The sequence below is a fragment of the Orbicella franksi genome, chromosome 11, assembly GCF_964199315.1.
Source record: "Orbicella franksi chromosome 11, jaOrbFran1.1, whole genome shotgun sequence".
In the NCBI taxonomy this organism is placed as follows: Eukaryota; Metazoa; Cnidaria; class Anthozoa; order Scleractinia; family Merulinidae; genus Orbicella; species Orbicella franksi.
Genome location: NC_138155.1, coordinates 12,476,363 through 12,495,740, shown reverse-complemented (window position 1 = coordinate 12,495,740; position 19,378 = coordinate 12,476,363). Strand labels below are relative to the sequence as shown.

The window sequence follows — 19,378 nt, the reverse complement described above, 5'->3', positions numbered from 1 at the left end:
CAGGTGTTCCATGCGTAGACCATAAAAACTGGGGATGAGAAACGCGGCATTGCTCGCTCCTCGTGACAGAATGCGGTGTTTTGCGAAGAAAGTTTTGGCAAGAATCGCGCCTTATACGTTCATCACACATACAAAGATGCCGATCGTTTTCAGAAAGGGTCGGTCCACGAATTATATTGCTTGAAAGCCAGCCAGGTAAGCAAAGTTCACGCTCAAAACGTTCTCGTGAGGTAACAACTGAGCCGATTGCGGTATGAGTTCAATCTACGAAAACACTGGCAAAAAAATAGGCAGTCCCTTATAAATGAGAGTCTTTTTCATACTCCTGCCTTGATTCAATAAAAATATGTAGCTTGAATATTTCTTCATAAACTGCGTTAAGGGTCGCAAATTCTTGGAAGTTATCCGCAAAATACACAACTTGAAAGTTTATGCAAATTATGTGCAATGCAATTTAAGCCTAGTCACAGGACTGTTGTTTTCGCAAAGGAGTTTATCGTGATTCGTTTTGGCTCTGTCGAAAGGGATTATCCGCTCTCCAAAGCAGATATGACTCTTGAAAAGGGTTTAAGATCGCAACACGGCAAAGATGTTCAGCTACACAATTTACTCGGATCGTCACGACAAGTAAACAAACTTCGTACAATTTCTGCTAGCATGTACAAAGTAATCGCCATAAGTTGTAAAAAGACCTCGAAATTTTTTTTGGAAACAACTTCTCCATCAGTGCGTAGACAGCTGTGCTTCATTCCTGAATCAAAATGGTTTAAACTCAAAACTTTCGATAGGATGAGGAGGACACACTCAACGAAGCAACTTGAATAGTAAATATCTAAGCGGACCTCTTGTACTAAAAAATCCTGACTCTTTAATTTCCTTTCATCGTGTCCAATACGCGTTTTTGTAAAGTACGATTTGATACTGTGGTACGAAGCCCGAGTAAACGCGCTTAGAGCGTCTAGTTAGGATAGTGAAATGCTTCGCTGGGAAGCGCTTCTGGAGCACCCCTCCTTGTTGAAACGTTTTTCAACTAAGAGGCTAATCTCTTGCAAATGACACTGGTTAAACTACTGGTAATTAACAGCTGTAAACGAATGAGGTACATGCCATGTCAGGTGTGTACCGCACTTGTTTTAGTGCGAGACTTTGTAAGATACTGCTATCGACAAATTCGACATAAACTTAATAGCACCCAATCACAGTGAGTATTTATGGTAAGGAGCGTTATTAGAAATGAAGTAAGACGAAAGCAAATTCGTCAAGAACAAACGGGCACTGGTATTTACACTTAAGCTTCCACCTAGGAGTACTTGGAAGAACCCACTTTGCATGAAGGACAAACTATATAACTTACATTTTCGTTTCCAGCGTTTAGTTCTTTGTAGAACTCGCTTGGGTTGAAAAACAAACTATTTTTTTACATTTTGGCTTTTAACAAAGCGTTCTTTGTGCAACTCCTTTGGAGTGAAGAACGAACTGTTATTTACACTCTGGCTTCCAACATGGATTGCAGTGTGGAACTCCCTCTGCTTCTTCTAGTGGTGGTTAAGGTCACTTGTCCTCGACCAGTGATTTCCTCGTCGCGGCATAGGATCATGTTTTTAAAAGCTGCTTTCATCTTTCCGTTCAGACCAATATACAACCAAGGGTTTATGGCGCTGTTAGCCTGGCTGAACCAGTAGCAAATGTAGATAATTACATAAGGATCCCACATCGCCCCACGCCCACTCACGCCGAAGCTCACACCTTCGTCCATCTGATAGACGTGCACTGGAAGCCAGCAGAGTGCAAACACCACCACAATAATGATGAGCATTCGGATGACTTTCTTCTTGGGGATTTCCTGTTCTCGTTGATTTTCACTTACGTTATGATCCACGGGCACTTCATGGAACCACAGTTTTCGAGCAACTTGGGTGTACAGAACTGAGATCACAGCGAGGGGCAGGAGGAAGCCGACAGCAAAAAAGTAAGCATAGAAGGGCAAAATTAGAGATCCCTTAATTCGACACTTGCCTCGGATGAGCTTGAAAGCAACTGGTACGATTGACATCAAGGCCATGGATGAGATCCAAATAATTGGCGTAATGATCTTAGGCTTCCTGAACCAAATGCTCCGCCGGAAAGGATGCACAACAGCAAAGTATCGATCAAATGCTATTACAGTAAGGCAGAAAATGGAGGCGATCGTCGAGACATAAACAGCATAGTAGAGAAACCTGCAGCTAAAAACCTGAAGAAACTCAGAGCTTCCAGAGACATAAAAGTGAGTAATGCTGACAGGCATCTGAAACACAACAACCATCAAATCAGCCACCGCCATGTTAACAAACATGAAACTTGTCAGATTTCTTGTTCTTGGTTTCTTCCACACGATGTAGATCAGCAGTGTGTTACCAACCAAAGCTACGAGCATTGTTATCGCATAAAGCACGGTCAGAGACAGTACGATGGTATTATCGTCTGTCATGTTCTGTGAATTAAAACAAAACAAAAAATGTTTTCAAAGTGAAGGAACTTCTTAAAACTAAACGTTTTAAGGTCGAAAACACAAAAAAGTAATTTTTACGGTGGTTTTGAAATTTTGCGAGTTTTTACTTGATCCCAGTGGTGGTGGATGTTTGCTATTCTCTTCGACACGGGTGGAGGGTGATGGTGGGAGGGGGTGGTTATTCACCTTCTTACCACAGGACCCTCGTTTCAATTCCGCTCGCTTCCTTGAAATATTGTTTACGATGTTAGCCTAATTAGCATAAGACACCAGTTTCTTATCAAGCTACAAAGATATCATTTCTGAATATTGGAAGTACATGACATGATTTGTAGTAAGTTCAACCGATGTATTAAATACGTTTTTGTTTGAGAAGGTTTTAAATAATTAATATTTTACAGAGTACTTTAGTTCATTAGAACATTTACCACCGAGATTTTCTGTAGTTTTTGAGAGCAAATACCTCCTTCAGTATCACAGCCAAGTAGTTAAACATTCACCAAACACTCGGTCTCGCAAGCTTTTTAAATGTTCCAGTACGTTTCATCTGAATATAATTCACTGTCTTTGGAAAGTCTATGCTAAGTAAAGAGATGTGAAGTGTGATGAAAGGCCTTTTAACGGGCTGCGACGAAAATGTTACAAATTATTTCGAATAACGAGACAGAAGCGCAGCTAACAGTACTGTTCTTGATCCAAGCTCTGCTACGACTGATCAATAAACTAAAATTAAAGTGGAACTGTCATTAATTCGTAGATATGGAAGTAGCCACTGATTTCCCTTTCCCGGAGGCGTTTGAAACCGCCGCACAGATAAATGAATAGCTTAAAATAACGGAATTCAATGGTGCATTTTGCAAAAAATTCGAACTTCTAATTGATAGATTTTCTTCATGTTTTCGCCAAACGTGGAAAATCGGTAGAGAAAATGATCCACCACAAGACAAATGGGGTCACCGAACGTTCAAGATCTTTAAAATATCCAGGCAAAGCTATAGAAATGACCATCTTCCCTATCATTAATAAAGTGTATTGTCGTTTGTCTTACGATGTAGTCACTTGAGATGTAGATCGCGATGTTTCGACTGCTTACTGCTAGTCTTCTTCAGGCGATAAGGTCGACTGATTGTACGGTATCATTTATATCACAAAGGTGGGTTGTGATTGGTGCATTTTGATCCTCCTATTGTTCCATTGTTCCGGCGAGTAGCTGTTCCCTCAGTGGTCCGCTGTTGTGCCGTTCTCCTGTTGTTGTGTTTCTTGATTGTGGGTATCCATGCTTCAGGAATTTCAATTCCACTATCCCTATTGATGTTGTTAGGGTGAAGTCTGATGTGAATAGCTTCCTTGACCCTACGTGTGTACCAGTGAGGATCTCGATCAATAAACTTGACCTCATTCCAGATAGGATAGTGGCCAGTCTCGTGGGTGTGTTCAGAAACGGCGGAGGTCTGGGTACGGGCGAGTCGTATATCCCTGTCGTGTGTATTGATCCTCTCCTGCATAGATCTCCCTGTTTCCCCGATGTAGACTTTGCCGCACTCACAGGGAATCCTGTAGACAACACCATCTTGTTTAGCCCGATTGACGGTGTCCTTTGGTCGCACTAAGTGTGACCGAAGTGTCGTGTCGGACTTAAAGACGGTGCGAATGCCTTGTTGTTCTAGGCAGCGGCGGAGAGACTCCGAAACTCCTTGGACATAAGGTAAAACGGCGGTGGATCTAAATTCTGCGACAGGCTCTCATCTTGGGGTTGTTCGTGCCTTTGTGATCCTCTGTACAAAAGAGGAGGGATATCCGTTAGAAACAATTACAGATGACAGATGTTTCTTCTCTTCAGCGATTACTGATGGTTTGGTCACGAGACGTTTAGCCCGGTCGTACAGACACTTCACAATACCGCGCTTTACTGACTGAGGGGTGGTGTGAATCATACGCTAGGTACTGATCAGTATGTGCTGGTTTCCTGTAGACACTGGTGGTAAGGCGGCCATCAGGTTCTTTGTAAACTGAAGTGTCGAGAAAGGCGATCTTGTTGTTGTTCTCGATCTCCATGGTGAAACGGATTGATGGTTGTTGACTGTTCAGGTGTTGCAGGAAGACGTCAGCTCTATCCCGATCCAGGATGGTGAAAGTATCATCTACGTAGCGTTTCCAGATCTTAGGCTTGCAAGGTGCAAACTCTATTGCTTGTTCTTCAAATATCTACATCTAGAGATTAGCAATAACCGCGGATACAGGGCTTCTCATGGCTGCGCCGTCTCGTTGTTCGTAAATCGATCCGTTGTACTGGAAGTACGTAGATCTTAATACGAAATCCAAGAGGTGCGCGATTTGAACTGGTGTAAGTGTCGTGCGGTCAGCCAGGCCTGCGTCGTTCTCCATTTTTTTGTAGCGCGGCTTGCACGGCGCCCTCGATCGGTACGTTGGTAAACCGTGACTCTCCGTCGAAAGACATCATGATCTCGTGGTCCTGGATCGCTTCACTGGCGATGGTGGAGGCGAAGTCAGTTGAGTTCTTCACTGTGAAGCTCCAGTTACCTGCCGGGGGAGATAATACGTCAGCCAAGAAAGCAGACAGGTCGTATGCAAAGGTGTTGACACACGACGCAATTGGCCTAAGCGGTGTGTCGGCCTTGTGGATCTTCGGCAAACCATAGATTCTAGGTGGTTGTTTGTGTCGGGGTCTGATCTTATTATAAACCGCCTCCGATATGTGCCCGGTTCGTTTCAGGGTTAGCAGCTTCTCAGATAGCTTCAGGGTCAAGCGGTCTGCCGGATCTTTGTAGAGCACCTGGTGCGGTCCGGAATGAATTAGCGCTCATATTTTTGCGTGGTATTTGTCAGCGTCCAGGATTACGCTGGCGCGACCTTTATCGGCCGCAAGGACGGTGATGGAGTTGTCCTCTTTTAGGACTTTAAGGGCCTCCTGCTGTTCCTTCGTGATGTTGGGCGTGGGTGATTGTGCCTGTTGAAGGATGGTGTTGACGGATCTCCTGACTGTGTCTGCTCGCTCCGCATCTAGTGGCCTGACTGCTGACTCAATCTTGGCGATGATCTCGGTGGCTGGGACGCTCGTAGGAATCACGGCGAAATTTAGACCCTGAAACGGAGTGGGCACATATCGGAGGCGTTTTATAATAAGATCAGACCCCGACACAAACAACCACCTAGAATCTATGGTTTGCCGAAGATCCACAAGGCCGACACACCGCTTAGGCCAATTGCGTCGTGTGTCAACACCTTTGCATACGACCTGTCTGCTTTCTTGGCTAACGTATTATCTCCCCTGGCAGGTAACTCGAGCTTCACAGTGAAGAACTCAACTGACTTCGCCTCCACCATCGCCAGTGAAGCGATCCAGGACCACGAGATCATGATGTCTTTCGACGTAGAGTCACGGTTTACCAACGTACCGATCGAGGGCGCCGTGCAAGCCGCGCTACAAAAAAATGGAGAACGACGCAGGCCTGGCTGACCGTACGACACTTACACCAGTTCAAATCGCGCACCTCTTGGATTTCGTATTAAGATCTACGTACTTCCAGTACAACGGATCGATTTACGAACAACGAGACGGCGCAGCCATGGGGAGCCCTGTATCCGCGGTTATTGCTAATCTCTAGATGGAGATATTTGAAGAACAAGCAATAGAGTTTGCACCTTGCAAGTCTAAGATCTGGAAACGCTACGTAGATGATACTTTCACCATCCTGGATCGGGATAGAGCTGACGTCTTCCTGCAACACCTGAACAGTCAACAACCATCAATCCGTTTCACCATGGAGATCGAGAACAACAACAAGATCGCCTTTCTCGACACTTCAGTTTACAAAGAACCTGATGGCCGCCTTACCACCAGTGTCTACAGGAAACCAGCACATACTGATCAGTACCTAGCGTATGATTCACACCACCCCTCAGTCAGTAAAGCGCGGTATTGTGAAGTGTCTGTACGACCGGGCTAAACGTCTCGTGACCAAACCATCAGTAATCGCTGAAGAGAAGAAACATCTGTCATCTGTAATTGTTTCTAACGGATATCCCTCCTCTTTTGTACAGAGGATCACAAAGGCACGAACAACCCCAAGATGAGAGCCTGTCGCGGAATTTAGATCCACCGCCGTTTTACCTTATGTCCAAGGAGTTTCGGAGTCTCTCCGCCGCTGCCTAGAACAACAAGGCATTCGCACCGTCTTTAAGTCCGACACGACACTTCGGTCACACTTAGTGCGACCAAAGGACACCGTCAATCCGGCTAAACAAGATGGTGTTGTCTACAGGATTCCCTGTGAGTGCGGCAAAGTCTACATCGGGGAAACAGGGAGATCTATGCAGGAGAGGATCAATACACACGACAGGGATATACGACTCGCCCGTACCCAGACCTCCGCCGTTTCTGAACACACCCACGAGACTGGCCACTATCCTATCTGGAATGAGGTCAAGTTTATTGATCGAGATCCTCACTGGTACACACGTAGGGTCAAGGGAGCTATTCACATCAGACTTCACCCTAACAACATCAATAGGGATAGTGGAATTGAAATTCCTGAAGCATGGATACCCACAATCAAGAAACACAACAACAGGAGAACGGCACAACAGCGGACCACTGAGGGAACAGCTACTCGCCGGAACAATGGAACAATAGGAGGATCGAAATGCAGCAATCACAGCCGATCTTTGTGATATAAATGATACCGTACAATCAGTCGACCTTATCGCCTGAAGAAGACTAGAAGTAAGCAGTCGAAACATCGCGATCTACATCTCAAGTGACTACATCGTGAGACAACCGATAATACACTTTACTATTGCATCTACTACGATGAATAACAACCTTTTCCTCGAAATTGCCCTATGATTGTTTATATTATTACTTAGCGCGCGCATCGATGCATGACGGGGCGTGTGAATTTGCGCGTGCAGTAAGGATGCGCAGAAACAATTGGCGCGAAGGTATCATGGTAGGTGGATTTTTACGAAAAATGCGAAAGTCTCTCTCTTTTTTTTGTTTTGTTTTGTTTGTTTGTTTGTTTGTTTTTTTGTTTGCTTTTCAAATGGAGAAGCCTGAGATAAATATTTTGCAAAAAGAATGGGGAAAAAAAGCTTTTTTTACTTTTAAGATAAAGGGAAATCTCATTAACCCATTACGGCGCCCTCTAATTAAAATTCACCGCCAGTTGTCACGTGTAAAGTGATACGCGAACTGTTCTCGATTTGGTTGTTTCATCCCAAGTTAGCTTTCGTTCTTGTCAAATTTTCTTTGTGTTAGGACGAAAACGCAAGAAAACTTATTGCCCATTTTCGTCTTCGTAGAAGCCGAAGAGGCCAAAATCTGGTAGAACAAGATCTTTGGCTCTGAGGGACCGTGGGTCGCAGCCCGTGGAGGCGGGGGGGGGGGGGTGGGTGTTACTTTGGGAATTTCTGGCTTGGGATGTGCCGCTGGGACCCTGGAACCCTTAGCCTATAGGCAGAGCTAGTTCAACTGAATTTTGCTACCATATACTAGAGTAAAATCCCTAAATCCCCCCATCTATCGACACTGTTGAAGCTGATTTGCGTAAATTTAAACTTGCCGATTTGCTGAGTTTTTTTTTTTATATTTTGTAGTGGCAATTCCTGGTTTCCTTAGTCTAGATAGAGTCTTCAACCAACTAGTCAGTTTTTTGAAAAATTAAACCCTATCCTAGACCCAAACGCTCTGATTTATATACCCTATCCTAAAGTAAACTGCTTGAAAACCATACCCTTCAAAGCGGCACATACCTATATACCCCATATATGGCTGTGTCCCCCCCCCCCCCCGGGGAGTCGCACTGTCCGCAGTGTAACCAAGAAGAGTGGTTGAAGGAACTCGAGGACGCTAGTCCCTCCAATGAAGCTGAAGGACAAACTACAACAAGTCCTAGTCGCACGAAGTTGCTGGAGAACGGACGCGATTCCGAAACTTCAACAAGGAGAGAGGAGTCAAGCGCAGATATAGATGTAGACGATGTGGATCTCGAGATTTCCTCTTTTTGGCTTCACGAGGCATGGTTTCAAAAAATGTCTGGAGAACGAAGAAGCCTAACCTTGAGCAACATAATACCAATGTCGCCGATCGACGGCACTTACAATACAAACCTGTATAAAGGTCCCAGTCATTTTGTTGCTTCTCGGACGATTTCACTGCGACGGGATTCCGCGCCAGAACTGTAGACATCTGTTTATTTCAAGTTGTCATAACCATTGTTGTAGCAAACTGACCCATGCCGACATCTGTCAGTGTAGAGGGGATGTTTAACAGCTAATCATACCTTCTTCGAAAAAGAGTGTCGGGCTTTGTGTAATTTCGATTCCGCTTCAAAGTTATGGCCTCTTTAGTAGAAGGAAACGTCAGCATTGAGAATATCAAACTTTAAGCGTGTAGAAAAAAACCCAACCCATATCTGAAAAATCGCCGACACCCGATGTCAATTGCACCGCTCCGATAATTCACGTGCGAAAGTGAACCACTTTAAGCCAAACCGTGGTTCTGGGTATTTCTTTTGATATCACTGCGACAATAGCTTCTTAGAAAATTTAAGAGAAATGATTGTATTCTATAACTATTAAGTTTTCAGAAAATGTATAGGTTGATGTGCTTTTCTTTCAAAGCGCCAGCGTAAGAGCGCGATTTCCAAACACTGTCAATCCACCTACCATGATACTTTAATATGTCAGTTGAAGACAGCTGTTTCTGTATTCCGGCAAAAAAACCTCTCCTTTACTGACCGTGGTCACCTAAAGCAAACTGCTGTTACTGTTTGCTGTTATTATTTCATCATTCTTTTGGCTATATTCACTACCCTTAAAGTATACTAGTAACACATTTCAAGCTAGAGTGGTTACATATAATAGCCGAGGTTAAAACCTCTTGATATCTGTGTTTACATAGTTGAGAATAATCCAGATGTTTTCGGTATCACGTTCTTGTAGTTGAACTGTGAAGCATTCCTTTAGGTTAGACATCAAACACGAATTAATTGTTTCCTAACTAAACTGGGGCTATTCCTGAAAACGTGAAGTCTAGTTCGTGTACTTCTTAACAACCTTTTAACAACCTTTTAACAACCTCGCTAAGAATTCAGTTAAAAGTGCCGAAAACCGCCGGTTGGCAATTATTTTTACCTGGCTCTCTTACATCCAACACATTCAAGTAATGTAGCATGCTTCATGATTCTTAATACGGCAGCTCACAAGGGTCACCAACCATTTTAATTTTTTTAATGTTTGTGTTTGTTTTTTCTTTTAAGTTTTGTTTTCATTTTTGTTTTTTGGGTCCCTTCTAATATTTTCCCTTCGCCAAAAGGAGCTCACATGCAATATGTCTACATTTGTCGAGTTTATATCACACTCAAACACGAAAACCTCAAACAATAAAACACAGAACACGCAAACAACAAAACGATCATCGTAGAGTGTGAAAATAATTCCTTCGTTGCTTTCGAAACCAGTAGAAGTTCAGGGCCGTAGGCAGACTTTCAACACAAATAAGGCTACTCTTGCGGGCTCCTTGAAATAATTAGTTCGCTTTAAGAGCATAAGATTACATTCGTTTGCGTGAGGCTTGAGAGCTCTGAAAATGATATGCTTTTATTTATACAACGACCTTTCAACAGCTTCTTACAAGTTAACGAACTATTCACACAATATTAAAACCCAAAGAGTAAGAAGAAAAAGAAGATGAAGAAAAAATCCTTGACTTTACTTGCAATCTTTGTGACCTTTGTACTTGCTATATTCTTCTCCTGAGACAAGTGAACAAGCAATAAAGTAGTAGTAGAGATTATAGTAACCGATGTGTGATTACGCTTGACGAGCAAAACACAACGGTCAGGTCATGGATACTGCCAGCAAAGCATGATCGATGGTCTACACTCCCTTAACCTTTTGCATTTTTGTTTTCGTTCTTGTTTTTAATTTTTGTTTGCGTTTTATTCTTTTTTTGAACAGAAAAAAAAAAAAAAAAACGAAGACGACAATGAAAAACAAAGACGAAACAAAACTTTAAGAAACGAAAAAAGAAGTAAAAACAAAAACAAAACAAAACAAAAGTTAAAGAACAAGAAAACAAAAACGAAAACAAAAATTAAAAAAAAAAACAAAAAAAACAAGCAGGTCTTAGAAACAATTGATCTTGCTTGCTGGTTATCTCAAAGCTATTCGTAGCTGTTTACATAGTTCAGATGCTTTAGCTGCGAACCTTTCAGATAATTTAAAATTCCCTGGTGTAACCTGCCGATAACGCATTGTTTTTAGATAAAATACTATTTGCTAATTAGATCAGAAGAGAAATGGATGTCAGAGAAGACCCGATGAGTGCGTGTAACTAACAATATGCAAATTATCTTTTTTAACCGCCATTAGTTATTGTTCAATCAGCGACTTCGTCGCTCAAAAATCTGTCTCTCGTTTCGCTCGAGGGCGATGACTAATTAAGCGAAGGCCGACTGGTAGCAAGTCTACATAACGGCATAAACATAACGCCATAAGAAGGACGTCACCTCGTTATGTTTGTAGTGTGAACATGTTCACATTTTGACATATTAGCAACAAAACAGCATGAACAAAACAACATAAGGATATTTTCATTATGCCTTTATATGTCGATGTTCGTATTACCGACATAAAGCGAATACGCAGTTATGTCGCTAGTGTGAAGTAGGCCTAACACCAGTGCAAATATTACCTACTAATGTTCAAATTCAGTATGTCCTCCGGTTACAAATGAGTAGGTGACTCATTCGCAGGCAAAACCCCTTTCATTATACCGTGGATATAGACATATCCACGAGTAAAAACTGACACCAACAAATGGTATATTTCAGTATTAGCGGAATCCTTAGTTTAACCATGCATCTAAACTATTCAATTTGGGCAAATCTATTGTTCGGCCGTTGTCAACGGTCCCCGTAGTGTTAACATGCCAATTTTGATATATTAAAATTGTAACTTATACAAAAAATGATGGCGACGGAGAGTTTGTTTTTTCCTTCCTGAACAACCCGAAGCTACAAAACCTTTGTATTCATCTCTACACTATATGACAGAACGATTTTTAAGTGAACACCTGTTTAAACCAAGCTTTACACAGAGAAACGCACACATCCTCGATATTAGCTGATATTCTCCGCCCGCGCCTCAAAGGGATTGCGGTGAGAACATTTCACATTAACGAATATATCTTGAGCAGATAGAAGCTTTTATACAACCCATCGGCTAAATATCCTGCTCTAACAGATTAAGATTAAGATAACAGACAATAATATATTTGTTTTCTGACCTCGCGCGTCTGGCGGCCTATGCACACCGTTTTGATTCGAGTGTAATATGAAGCCATCACTCGAATAATCAGTGAATAATGAAACGTTTACTATTGAGAACTGATTCAAGACATGCTCAAAACAATTTCCTGTATCACTTTGATACCACACATCATGAGGCGCCAGACATTCATTTCGCGGCAAATCAAAATAACGTACCCAGCAACGAAAAGTTTTTTTAAAGGAGCTACGTCACGGTTTCTCATCTTGAGAAGTTTAGCCTAAATATTTTCATGTTGGTCGTTTGCAATCCGTGTTCATCTTCTCCATCATGACCATCCTTGTTTCTTTATGGTAAATTATTATCTCTTTGGTGTTTCAGTAAACTACAATTTTCTGTTTTCTTTCACCTTAAAGATAATTTTGTAAGTGGTCAAAATAACACAAAATGCCGAGACTGAGCCCCTTAAGTTTCTGGAAATCCCATGCAAAATACTAACGGCAGAGGTTGGATTTTGTATGTCATTCCAAGTGACCGATCTCCTAGAACTTATCATGCTTAGAATGTAGCTGCACTGTAGCCAACGAAAAACAGCTCTCCATCACCAACTTTAGCTAAGCGAGGTCATAAGTGTAAAAAGAAAGAAAAAAGAAAATAAATCTCTATACAGTAAGTACCTCAGCTTAGTGTTTGTAGATCAGAATTCTGCGTTCTAATAAAGCAGAAAACGAGTTGTTGTCACTCCAGGTTGTTCAGTGTAATTTTAGTTAGCTCTAATTAGCCCGACCTGTCATGACTGTCGGATCATATGCAGGTGGCCATGATAAGAGTATTAAGTGGCAGTCCCGCTAAAAGCGGTCCACTCGACTTCGGGACCAAAAATCATTTTCCTTCATTTTTTGTCAGTGAAAAGGGTTTGACACATATATATAAAAAAAGCAATTTATTATTTTCCAATTCCTTCTTTTTGCTTTGCCACGAGCCAAAATTGAATTTTGGCCAAACTGAGGTTGCCGACCGTGATCAGAAAGGTAAAATTCACCGATTTTGTGAAGCATGCTACGTCGCCTAAAATGCAGCTCACGGAAATTCGTTTTCATGCGAATTTTAAGGTACATTCATTACTTTGCCTGACGAAATATGGAAACTTTTCGAAAAATTCGAAGCTTACCAGCGAGGCTGGAAGATACCCTACTCCGAGGCCTTTGATCACCTACTAAAATTTAGCCAAATTTGACGGGGAAAATCTCAAAAGTTGGGTCTAAATGAAGCCTAAAAAGCACACCACAGTAAATTTCATACCTTAATAAACCATTCTATAAGTTCAAACCGGCGGGTATCTCATTGGATTGCACGCGAGAACAGATCAAAATCTGCCACAGTCAGTATGTTTACATAGCTATCGCTCGTGTCAAAGCTCATTTGCATAACCCTAGCACCCGGTGAAAATAAATCTTCTTCCCTTCAGGTTCGTTTGTTGAACTTCTGAGTAGTGGCAAATAGCTTCCTTTAATACTTGTGTACACTCTACATCCAGTTTTGAGGTGAAGGTTGCGTTAAAGTTGATCAATTCTCAAGACTTGCGCGACTCCAAAAGTAAATAATGGCGCCGGTCTGCAGAAATTAACCGTGGCCGTCGTCCTGACCCTTCAATAAGTTCTGCCGCAGAGGTAGCACTAGGAGAAGAAGAAAGTCGTACGTTTTCATATACCGTTTAATGGCAACTGAATCCTGTACTAGTGCCAAGACTACTGGGAGCTTGAGGGCTATATGCCCGAATTTGAAAAACAACAACGAACACTTGCCGGTTGCATCGCTGGGAAATGAACCTGAATGAACGGGACACGCTTGAATGGAACTATGGTTTGCGATGAATGATGGGCTTTACTTCTGTTTTATGCTTGATGCTTGTCTTTTAGTGTCTTACACAGCGCATACAGTAAACTTCAGGATCTGTTTATCGGGCCGGTTATACAACGAAAGCTGCACCGGCTTCGTCAAAATGTCACACAAGTTGTAACCTGACCAATTATCCAGGTATCTGCATGTGAGGCCCCAAAGGGTAGGGTTTTTCAGCCGTTTGGGTCATAAAAAGGGTATCCATTTTGGCCATTTTGGTTATAAATTGGGTATGGTGTTAGCCCTCTAGTCTTGAATTGGGTATTTTCCTAAGCAGAAGCTACTTTTTCATCATTATCAATAAGACCTTCAACAAAAGCCCCTCATAACGTATGTTTAGGGCAACTGTGTCAGCCGCAACGGTCATAAATAGGCTATCGAATTTTTGGTCATGTCATAAATAGGGTAGCAAAAAAACGCAGATTTTGGTCATAAAGAGGGTAAGGGTTTTGGGAAGTGGGCCGCACACCTCCACTCAACTTTTCTGGAAGTACCCCCCCTCCCCCCTGGGCCAATTACCAGGGGTCGAGGGCAAACTCCTACCCCGCGTGCGCCGATCATTAGATTTGGCAAGATTTTCTCATTTCAATATTGATAATGAAAAAGCCACCCATTAATTTTTTGGACTAGTGCAATCTTTTCAGTATGACCGAACGACGACAATCATTGGACCTTTTCAATTTTTATCTACCTTTCCTCGGAAAAATGTAAGGAGTTGCTAATACACGAGGGCGGAGGAAGCAGACATGGACCTAAAATTCACTTTTCCTTTCCCGTTATCAGCCGTTCGTTTTTCATAGAAACCACAATGGAAGAAAATCAAAAGATGGCACCAAGAAACCTTCCAAAAACCGTCCATATTGAAGCGCGTGCAGATGTTGAGAGGCCGATTTCTCACTTTTTGTTTATAGGACTACTACCCTTCCCATTTTTTCTGACGACACCAGAATTATTGGCCATAAAAATAGTTTGTCTTTGATTTCTCCGCCTGGCGAAACATGTATTTAAGTAATGGGACATGCACTCTTACTGGTATGGGACTCAAGCGTTGGTGCCCGGAGAGTACTCCCTTATATGGGCTATGTAAGTATGGGCGGTCCCAAAGGGTCTGGTTTTTCAGCCGATTTGGTCATTAATGGGGTATAATTGTCAACTTGTTTCAAATGCAGTAGGGACGTCGGAGCCGGGGGAGATGGGAGGGGGCTTTATTCAACCCAATTTCAAGCCAAAATTACTTGAAATAATAATGTTACAAATATCTCCAGACCCCCTACAAGTAAGCGCCTATGGCGCTCGCTTGTAAGCCCCCCCCCCCCCCACCCCCCAATTCAAAATACGCTCCTCCATCCCTGAGCAGGAGCCCTTGATTTTAAACGATAAGCTCCGACCATGGGATTCAATATCACGATGCTCAAGGCCATGTGAGATCATTTTGAAATTCGACTCAAAACCAGAGAGCGAAAGTCTTCTTTAATGAACTTGTAAGCTAAAGGACATGGATAAAGAGTGTTATAAATAGATTCAGTAGCTCGTCAATCTCAGTGTAGCGTCAAGTCATAGTGTAACTGTCACCAAACCTTTTCTGTTTTAAAAAAAAATACGGCCAGTGGTGTTTGCTGAACTACGGGCGAAAGGGTTCAATCGCATCTTTTGTTTTATTGCTGCTAGGTCCTATTCAGTGATGGTTATGAATATAAGTCTGTATTAACACTACTTTTAATTCACATATGTTAATGCTCGCTATACATTGTATATGTAGAAATGTTCTCAAATATGTATTTTCTTCGGGCTATTATGATTTTTACAGACAGCATGAGGATGTAACACTGACGTATGCCGGATGCGATATAACACCTTTAATAAAAAAGCCTATTGCATTTTAAGACAATTACGTTCAAAGTCCACACCGTCACTTGAGTCCCATACCAGTAAGAGTGCATGTCCCATTACTTAAATATATGTTTCGCGAGGCGGAAAAATCAAAGACAAACTATTTTTATGGCCAATAATTCTGGTGTCGTCAGAAAAAATGGGAAGGGTAGTAGTCCTATAAACACAAAGTGAGAAATCGGCCTCTCAACATCTGCACGCGCTTCAATATGGACGGTTTTTGGAAGGTTTCTTGGTGCCATCTTTTGATTTTCTTCCATTGTGGTTTCTATGAAAAACGAACGGCTGATAACGGGAAAGGAAAAGTGAATTTTAGGTCCATGTCTGCTTCCTCCGCCCTCGTGTATTAGCAACTCCTTACATTTTTCCGAGGAAAGGTAGATAAAAATTGAAAAGGTCCAATGATTGTCGTCGTTCGGTCATACTGAAAAGATTGCACTAGTCCAAAAAATTAATGGGTGGCTTTTTCATTATCAATATTGAAATGAGAAAATCTTGCCAAATCTAATGATCGGCGCGCGCGGGGTAGGAGTTTGCCCTCGGCCCCTGGTAATTAGCCCAGGGGGGGAGGGGGGGGGGAGGGTACTTCCAGAAAAGTTGAGTGGGGGTGTGCGGCCCACTTCCCAAAACCCTTACCCTCTTTATGACCAAAATCTGCGTTTTTTGCTACCCTATTTATGACCTGACCAAAAATTCGATAGCCTATTTATGACCGTTGCGGCTGACACAGTTGCCCTAAACATACGTTATGAGGGGCTTTTGTTGAAGGTCTTATTGATAATGATGAAAAAGTAGCTTCTGCTTAGGAACATACCCAATTCAAGACTAGAGGGCTAACACCATACCCAATTTATAACCAAAATGGCCAAAATGGATACCCTTTTTATGACCCAAACGGCTGAAAAACCCTACCCTTTGGGGCCTCACATGCAGATACCTGGATAATTGGTCAGGTTACAACTTGTGTGACATTTTGACGAAGCCGGTGCAGCTTTCGTTGTATAACCGGCCCGATAAACAGATCCTGAAGTTTACTGTATGCGCTGTGTAAGACACTAAAAGACAAGCATCAAGCATAAAACAGAAGTAAAGCCCATCATTCATCGCAAACCATAGTTCCATTCAAGCGTGTCCCGTTCATTCAGGTTCATTTCCCAGCGATGCAACCGGCAAGTGTTCGTTGTTGTTTTTCAAATTCGGGCATATAGCCCTCAAGCTCCCAGTAGTCTTGGCACTAGTACAGGATTCAGTTGCCATTAAACGGTATATGAAAACGTACGACTTTCTTCTTCTCCTAGTGCTACCTCTGCGGCAGAACTTATTGAAGGGTCAGGACGACGGCCACGGTTAATTTCTGCAGACCGGCGCCATTATTTACTTTTGGAGTCGCGCAAGTCTTGAGAATTGATCAACTTTAACGCAACCTTCACCTCAAAACTGGATGTAGAGTGTACACAAGTATTAAAGGAAGCTATTTGCCACTACTCAGAAGTTCAACAAACGAACCTGAAGGGAAGAAGATTTATTTTCACCGGGTGCTAGGGTTATGCAAATGAGCTTTGACACGAGCGATAGCTATGTAAACATACTGACTGTGGCAGATTTTAATCTGTTCTCGCGTGCAATCCAATGAGATACCCGCCGGTTTGAACTTATAGAATGGTTTATTAAGGTATGAAATTTACTGTGGTGTGCTTTTTAGGCTTCATTTAGACCCAACTTTTGAGATTTTCCCCGTCAAATTTGGCTAAATTTTAGTAGGTGATCAAAGGCCTCGGAGTAGGGTATCTTCCAGCCTCGCTGGTAAGCTTCGAATTTTTCGAAAAGTTTCCATATTTCGTCAGGCAAAGTAATGAATGTACCTTAAAATTCGCATGAAAACGAATTTCCGTGAGCTGCATTTTAGGCGACGTAGCATGCTTCACAAAATCGGTGAATTTTACCTTTCTGATCACGGTCGGCAACCTCAGTTTGGCCAAAATTCAATTTTGGCTCGTGGCAAAGCAAAAAGAAGGAATTGGAAAATAATAAATTGCTTTTTTATATATGTGTGTCAAACCCTTTTCACTGACAAAAAATGAAGGAAAACGATTTTTGGTCCCGAAGTCGAGTGGACCGCTTTTAGCGGGACTGCCACTTAACTACGTTTGCTTAGTTTTTTTCTAATTTGTCCTTGTAGGTGAAGAAGAAAGGAGAGAAAACGGAATAAATTTCAGCCGCCGAGCTACAACTGAGAATCGTAATTAACCTTACCAAATAAAGCCAATAATGCAAGAACAGATTAACTGTTGGGGATTGAAGAAGAGTTTTATAGGGCAGTTTCCTTGGATTTAGGAAATGGAAATTACAAAACTTCAACTTATTCTAGTGCTGTTTTCATTGCTTTATGGCTAATTTTGAGGTTTAGAGAAAGTATGAATTTTAAACGATTTATTTTAAAACATAAAATTTTCATTTTATTTACAATTATGTTTGAATATCTCGGCCTCGGGTTTATTCTTAAAATATTCTTCAAATTTCGTAAATTTCAGCCTCGATATTCTTATAAAATAAATTCTTATATCAATAGATAAAAAAAGAGGGTAACTTGGAATTTCCCGAAAATTAAAATGTGGTTCTAGGACAAAGTCGGCACTTAAGAAGGTTTGTTTCACTAACATAACAAGCGACAAATGAAGATGGGTTTTAGCAAGATCTATAGCTGAAGTTCGGTTACGATATATGTTTATTCGGAAAATTACAATAACACGGAGATACTGTTATAACGAGGCTCTGAGCAAAGAAATGAAGAATTAAACTTACGTACCTTAAAAATGGCTGTTCTTAGAGAGGAGTTGCCTGCCTTTCGTGTGTTAACACAGAGTGCAAAACTGTCATAAAACCCATTATACAGGCGGTGAAATTTTCGAAGGGCGCGGATCAATTTGATAAGCCGCGCCCTGCCCTATTTTATTTTATTTTTTTAATTAAAGTTCACATTACATTTATAGACGTCATTTGTTTCACAGTGGTCATCTATTTGAGACAACTGCTGGATTTAGTACGCCAAGAGCACTTAAAAGCGCTGTACTGTATTTATTTCAGCACGAAGTCATGCGGACAAGAGTAGCAAGTCGTCTGTTTCGCGCCGTTGTGTATCATCCTCTACTCCTCTACTTAGAACCCTTTTTGGGGCAAACTTTGAAAAATCTAGCTTCCTAATGCAAGTTTTAACTCTGCAGATTACAAAAAAACACAAAACTGAAAAAGGTAATTTTGTATCGTTTAACTCTGGGGTGTATCATGAAGGGAAAATTTTACTCATTCTTTCTTTTCTCTCTCTCTATTTTTTTACGGGGAGGTGTTGAATATAGGGTTTTCCTCGTTGGTTCGGTGTCATCTAGAGCATGATCTTTTGGCATATAATATGTATGAAAAGAGAAAACAAAAAGAAACAAAAATATAATAATAATAATAATTATAATAATAATAATAACAATAATAATAAAAACAGAACAAAATTTTAAAAATATATATTTAAATTCTCTCAACGCTAACTGATAAATTGGAAAACGACCGACCCGGATGCTTAAAAACGGCGCAATGTGGGCTGCCGAAAATGAAACGACTTTTTGAAAACCTTCTTGAACAGTTGAATTTAACGCGGGCTAAATTAAAAGGCGGTGAATGGCAAATGCAACACTTCGCGAGAAGGCAAGACCTGCGTTTTTCTTTACATCCAAAGACATTTTGACTTTCAAATTACGAGACTTCAACTTATTCTAATGTTCAAACTCTCAGATGTCAGTTATAAAAACAAACAATAAA

The 19,378-nt window shown here is 41.6% G+C and overlaps 1 protein-coding gene across 1 annotated transcript; it reads right to left on the bottom strand.

Moving 5' to 3' along the window:
* Positions 1-1,483: 1,483 nt before the first annotated feature.
* On the bottom strand, positions 1,484-18,467 carry LOC145502104 (substance-P receptor-like). The gene is made up of 2 exons (XM_081481387.1): positions 18,378-18,467; positions 1,484-2,473 (listed from the first exon to the last, which is right to left on the bottom strand). Exon 2 carries the CDS (start codon positions 2,468-2,470, stop codon positions 1,484-1,486), a length of 987 nt encoding a protein of 328 aa, XP_081337513.1. The 5' UTR covers positions 2,471-2,473; positions 18,378-18,467.
* Between the last annotated feature and the right edge of the window lie 911 nt (positions 18,468-19,378).

What these genes read in the sequence shown, in the direction of transcription:
- LOC145502104 (XM_081481387.1), bottom strand. Translation starts at nt 2,470, where the DNA reads ATGACAGACGATAATACCATCGTACTGTCTCTGACCGTGCTTTATGCG.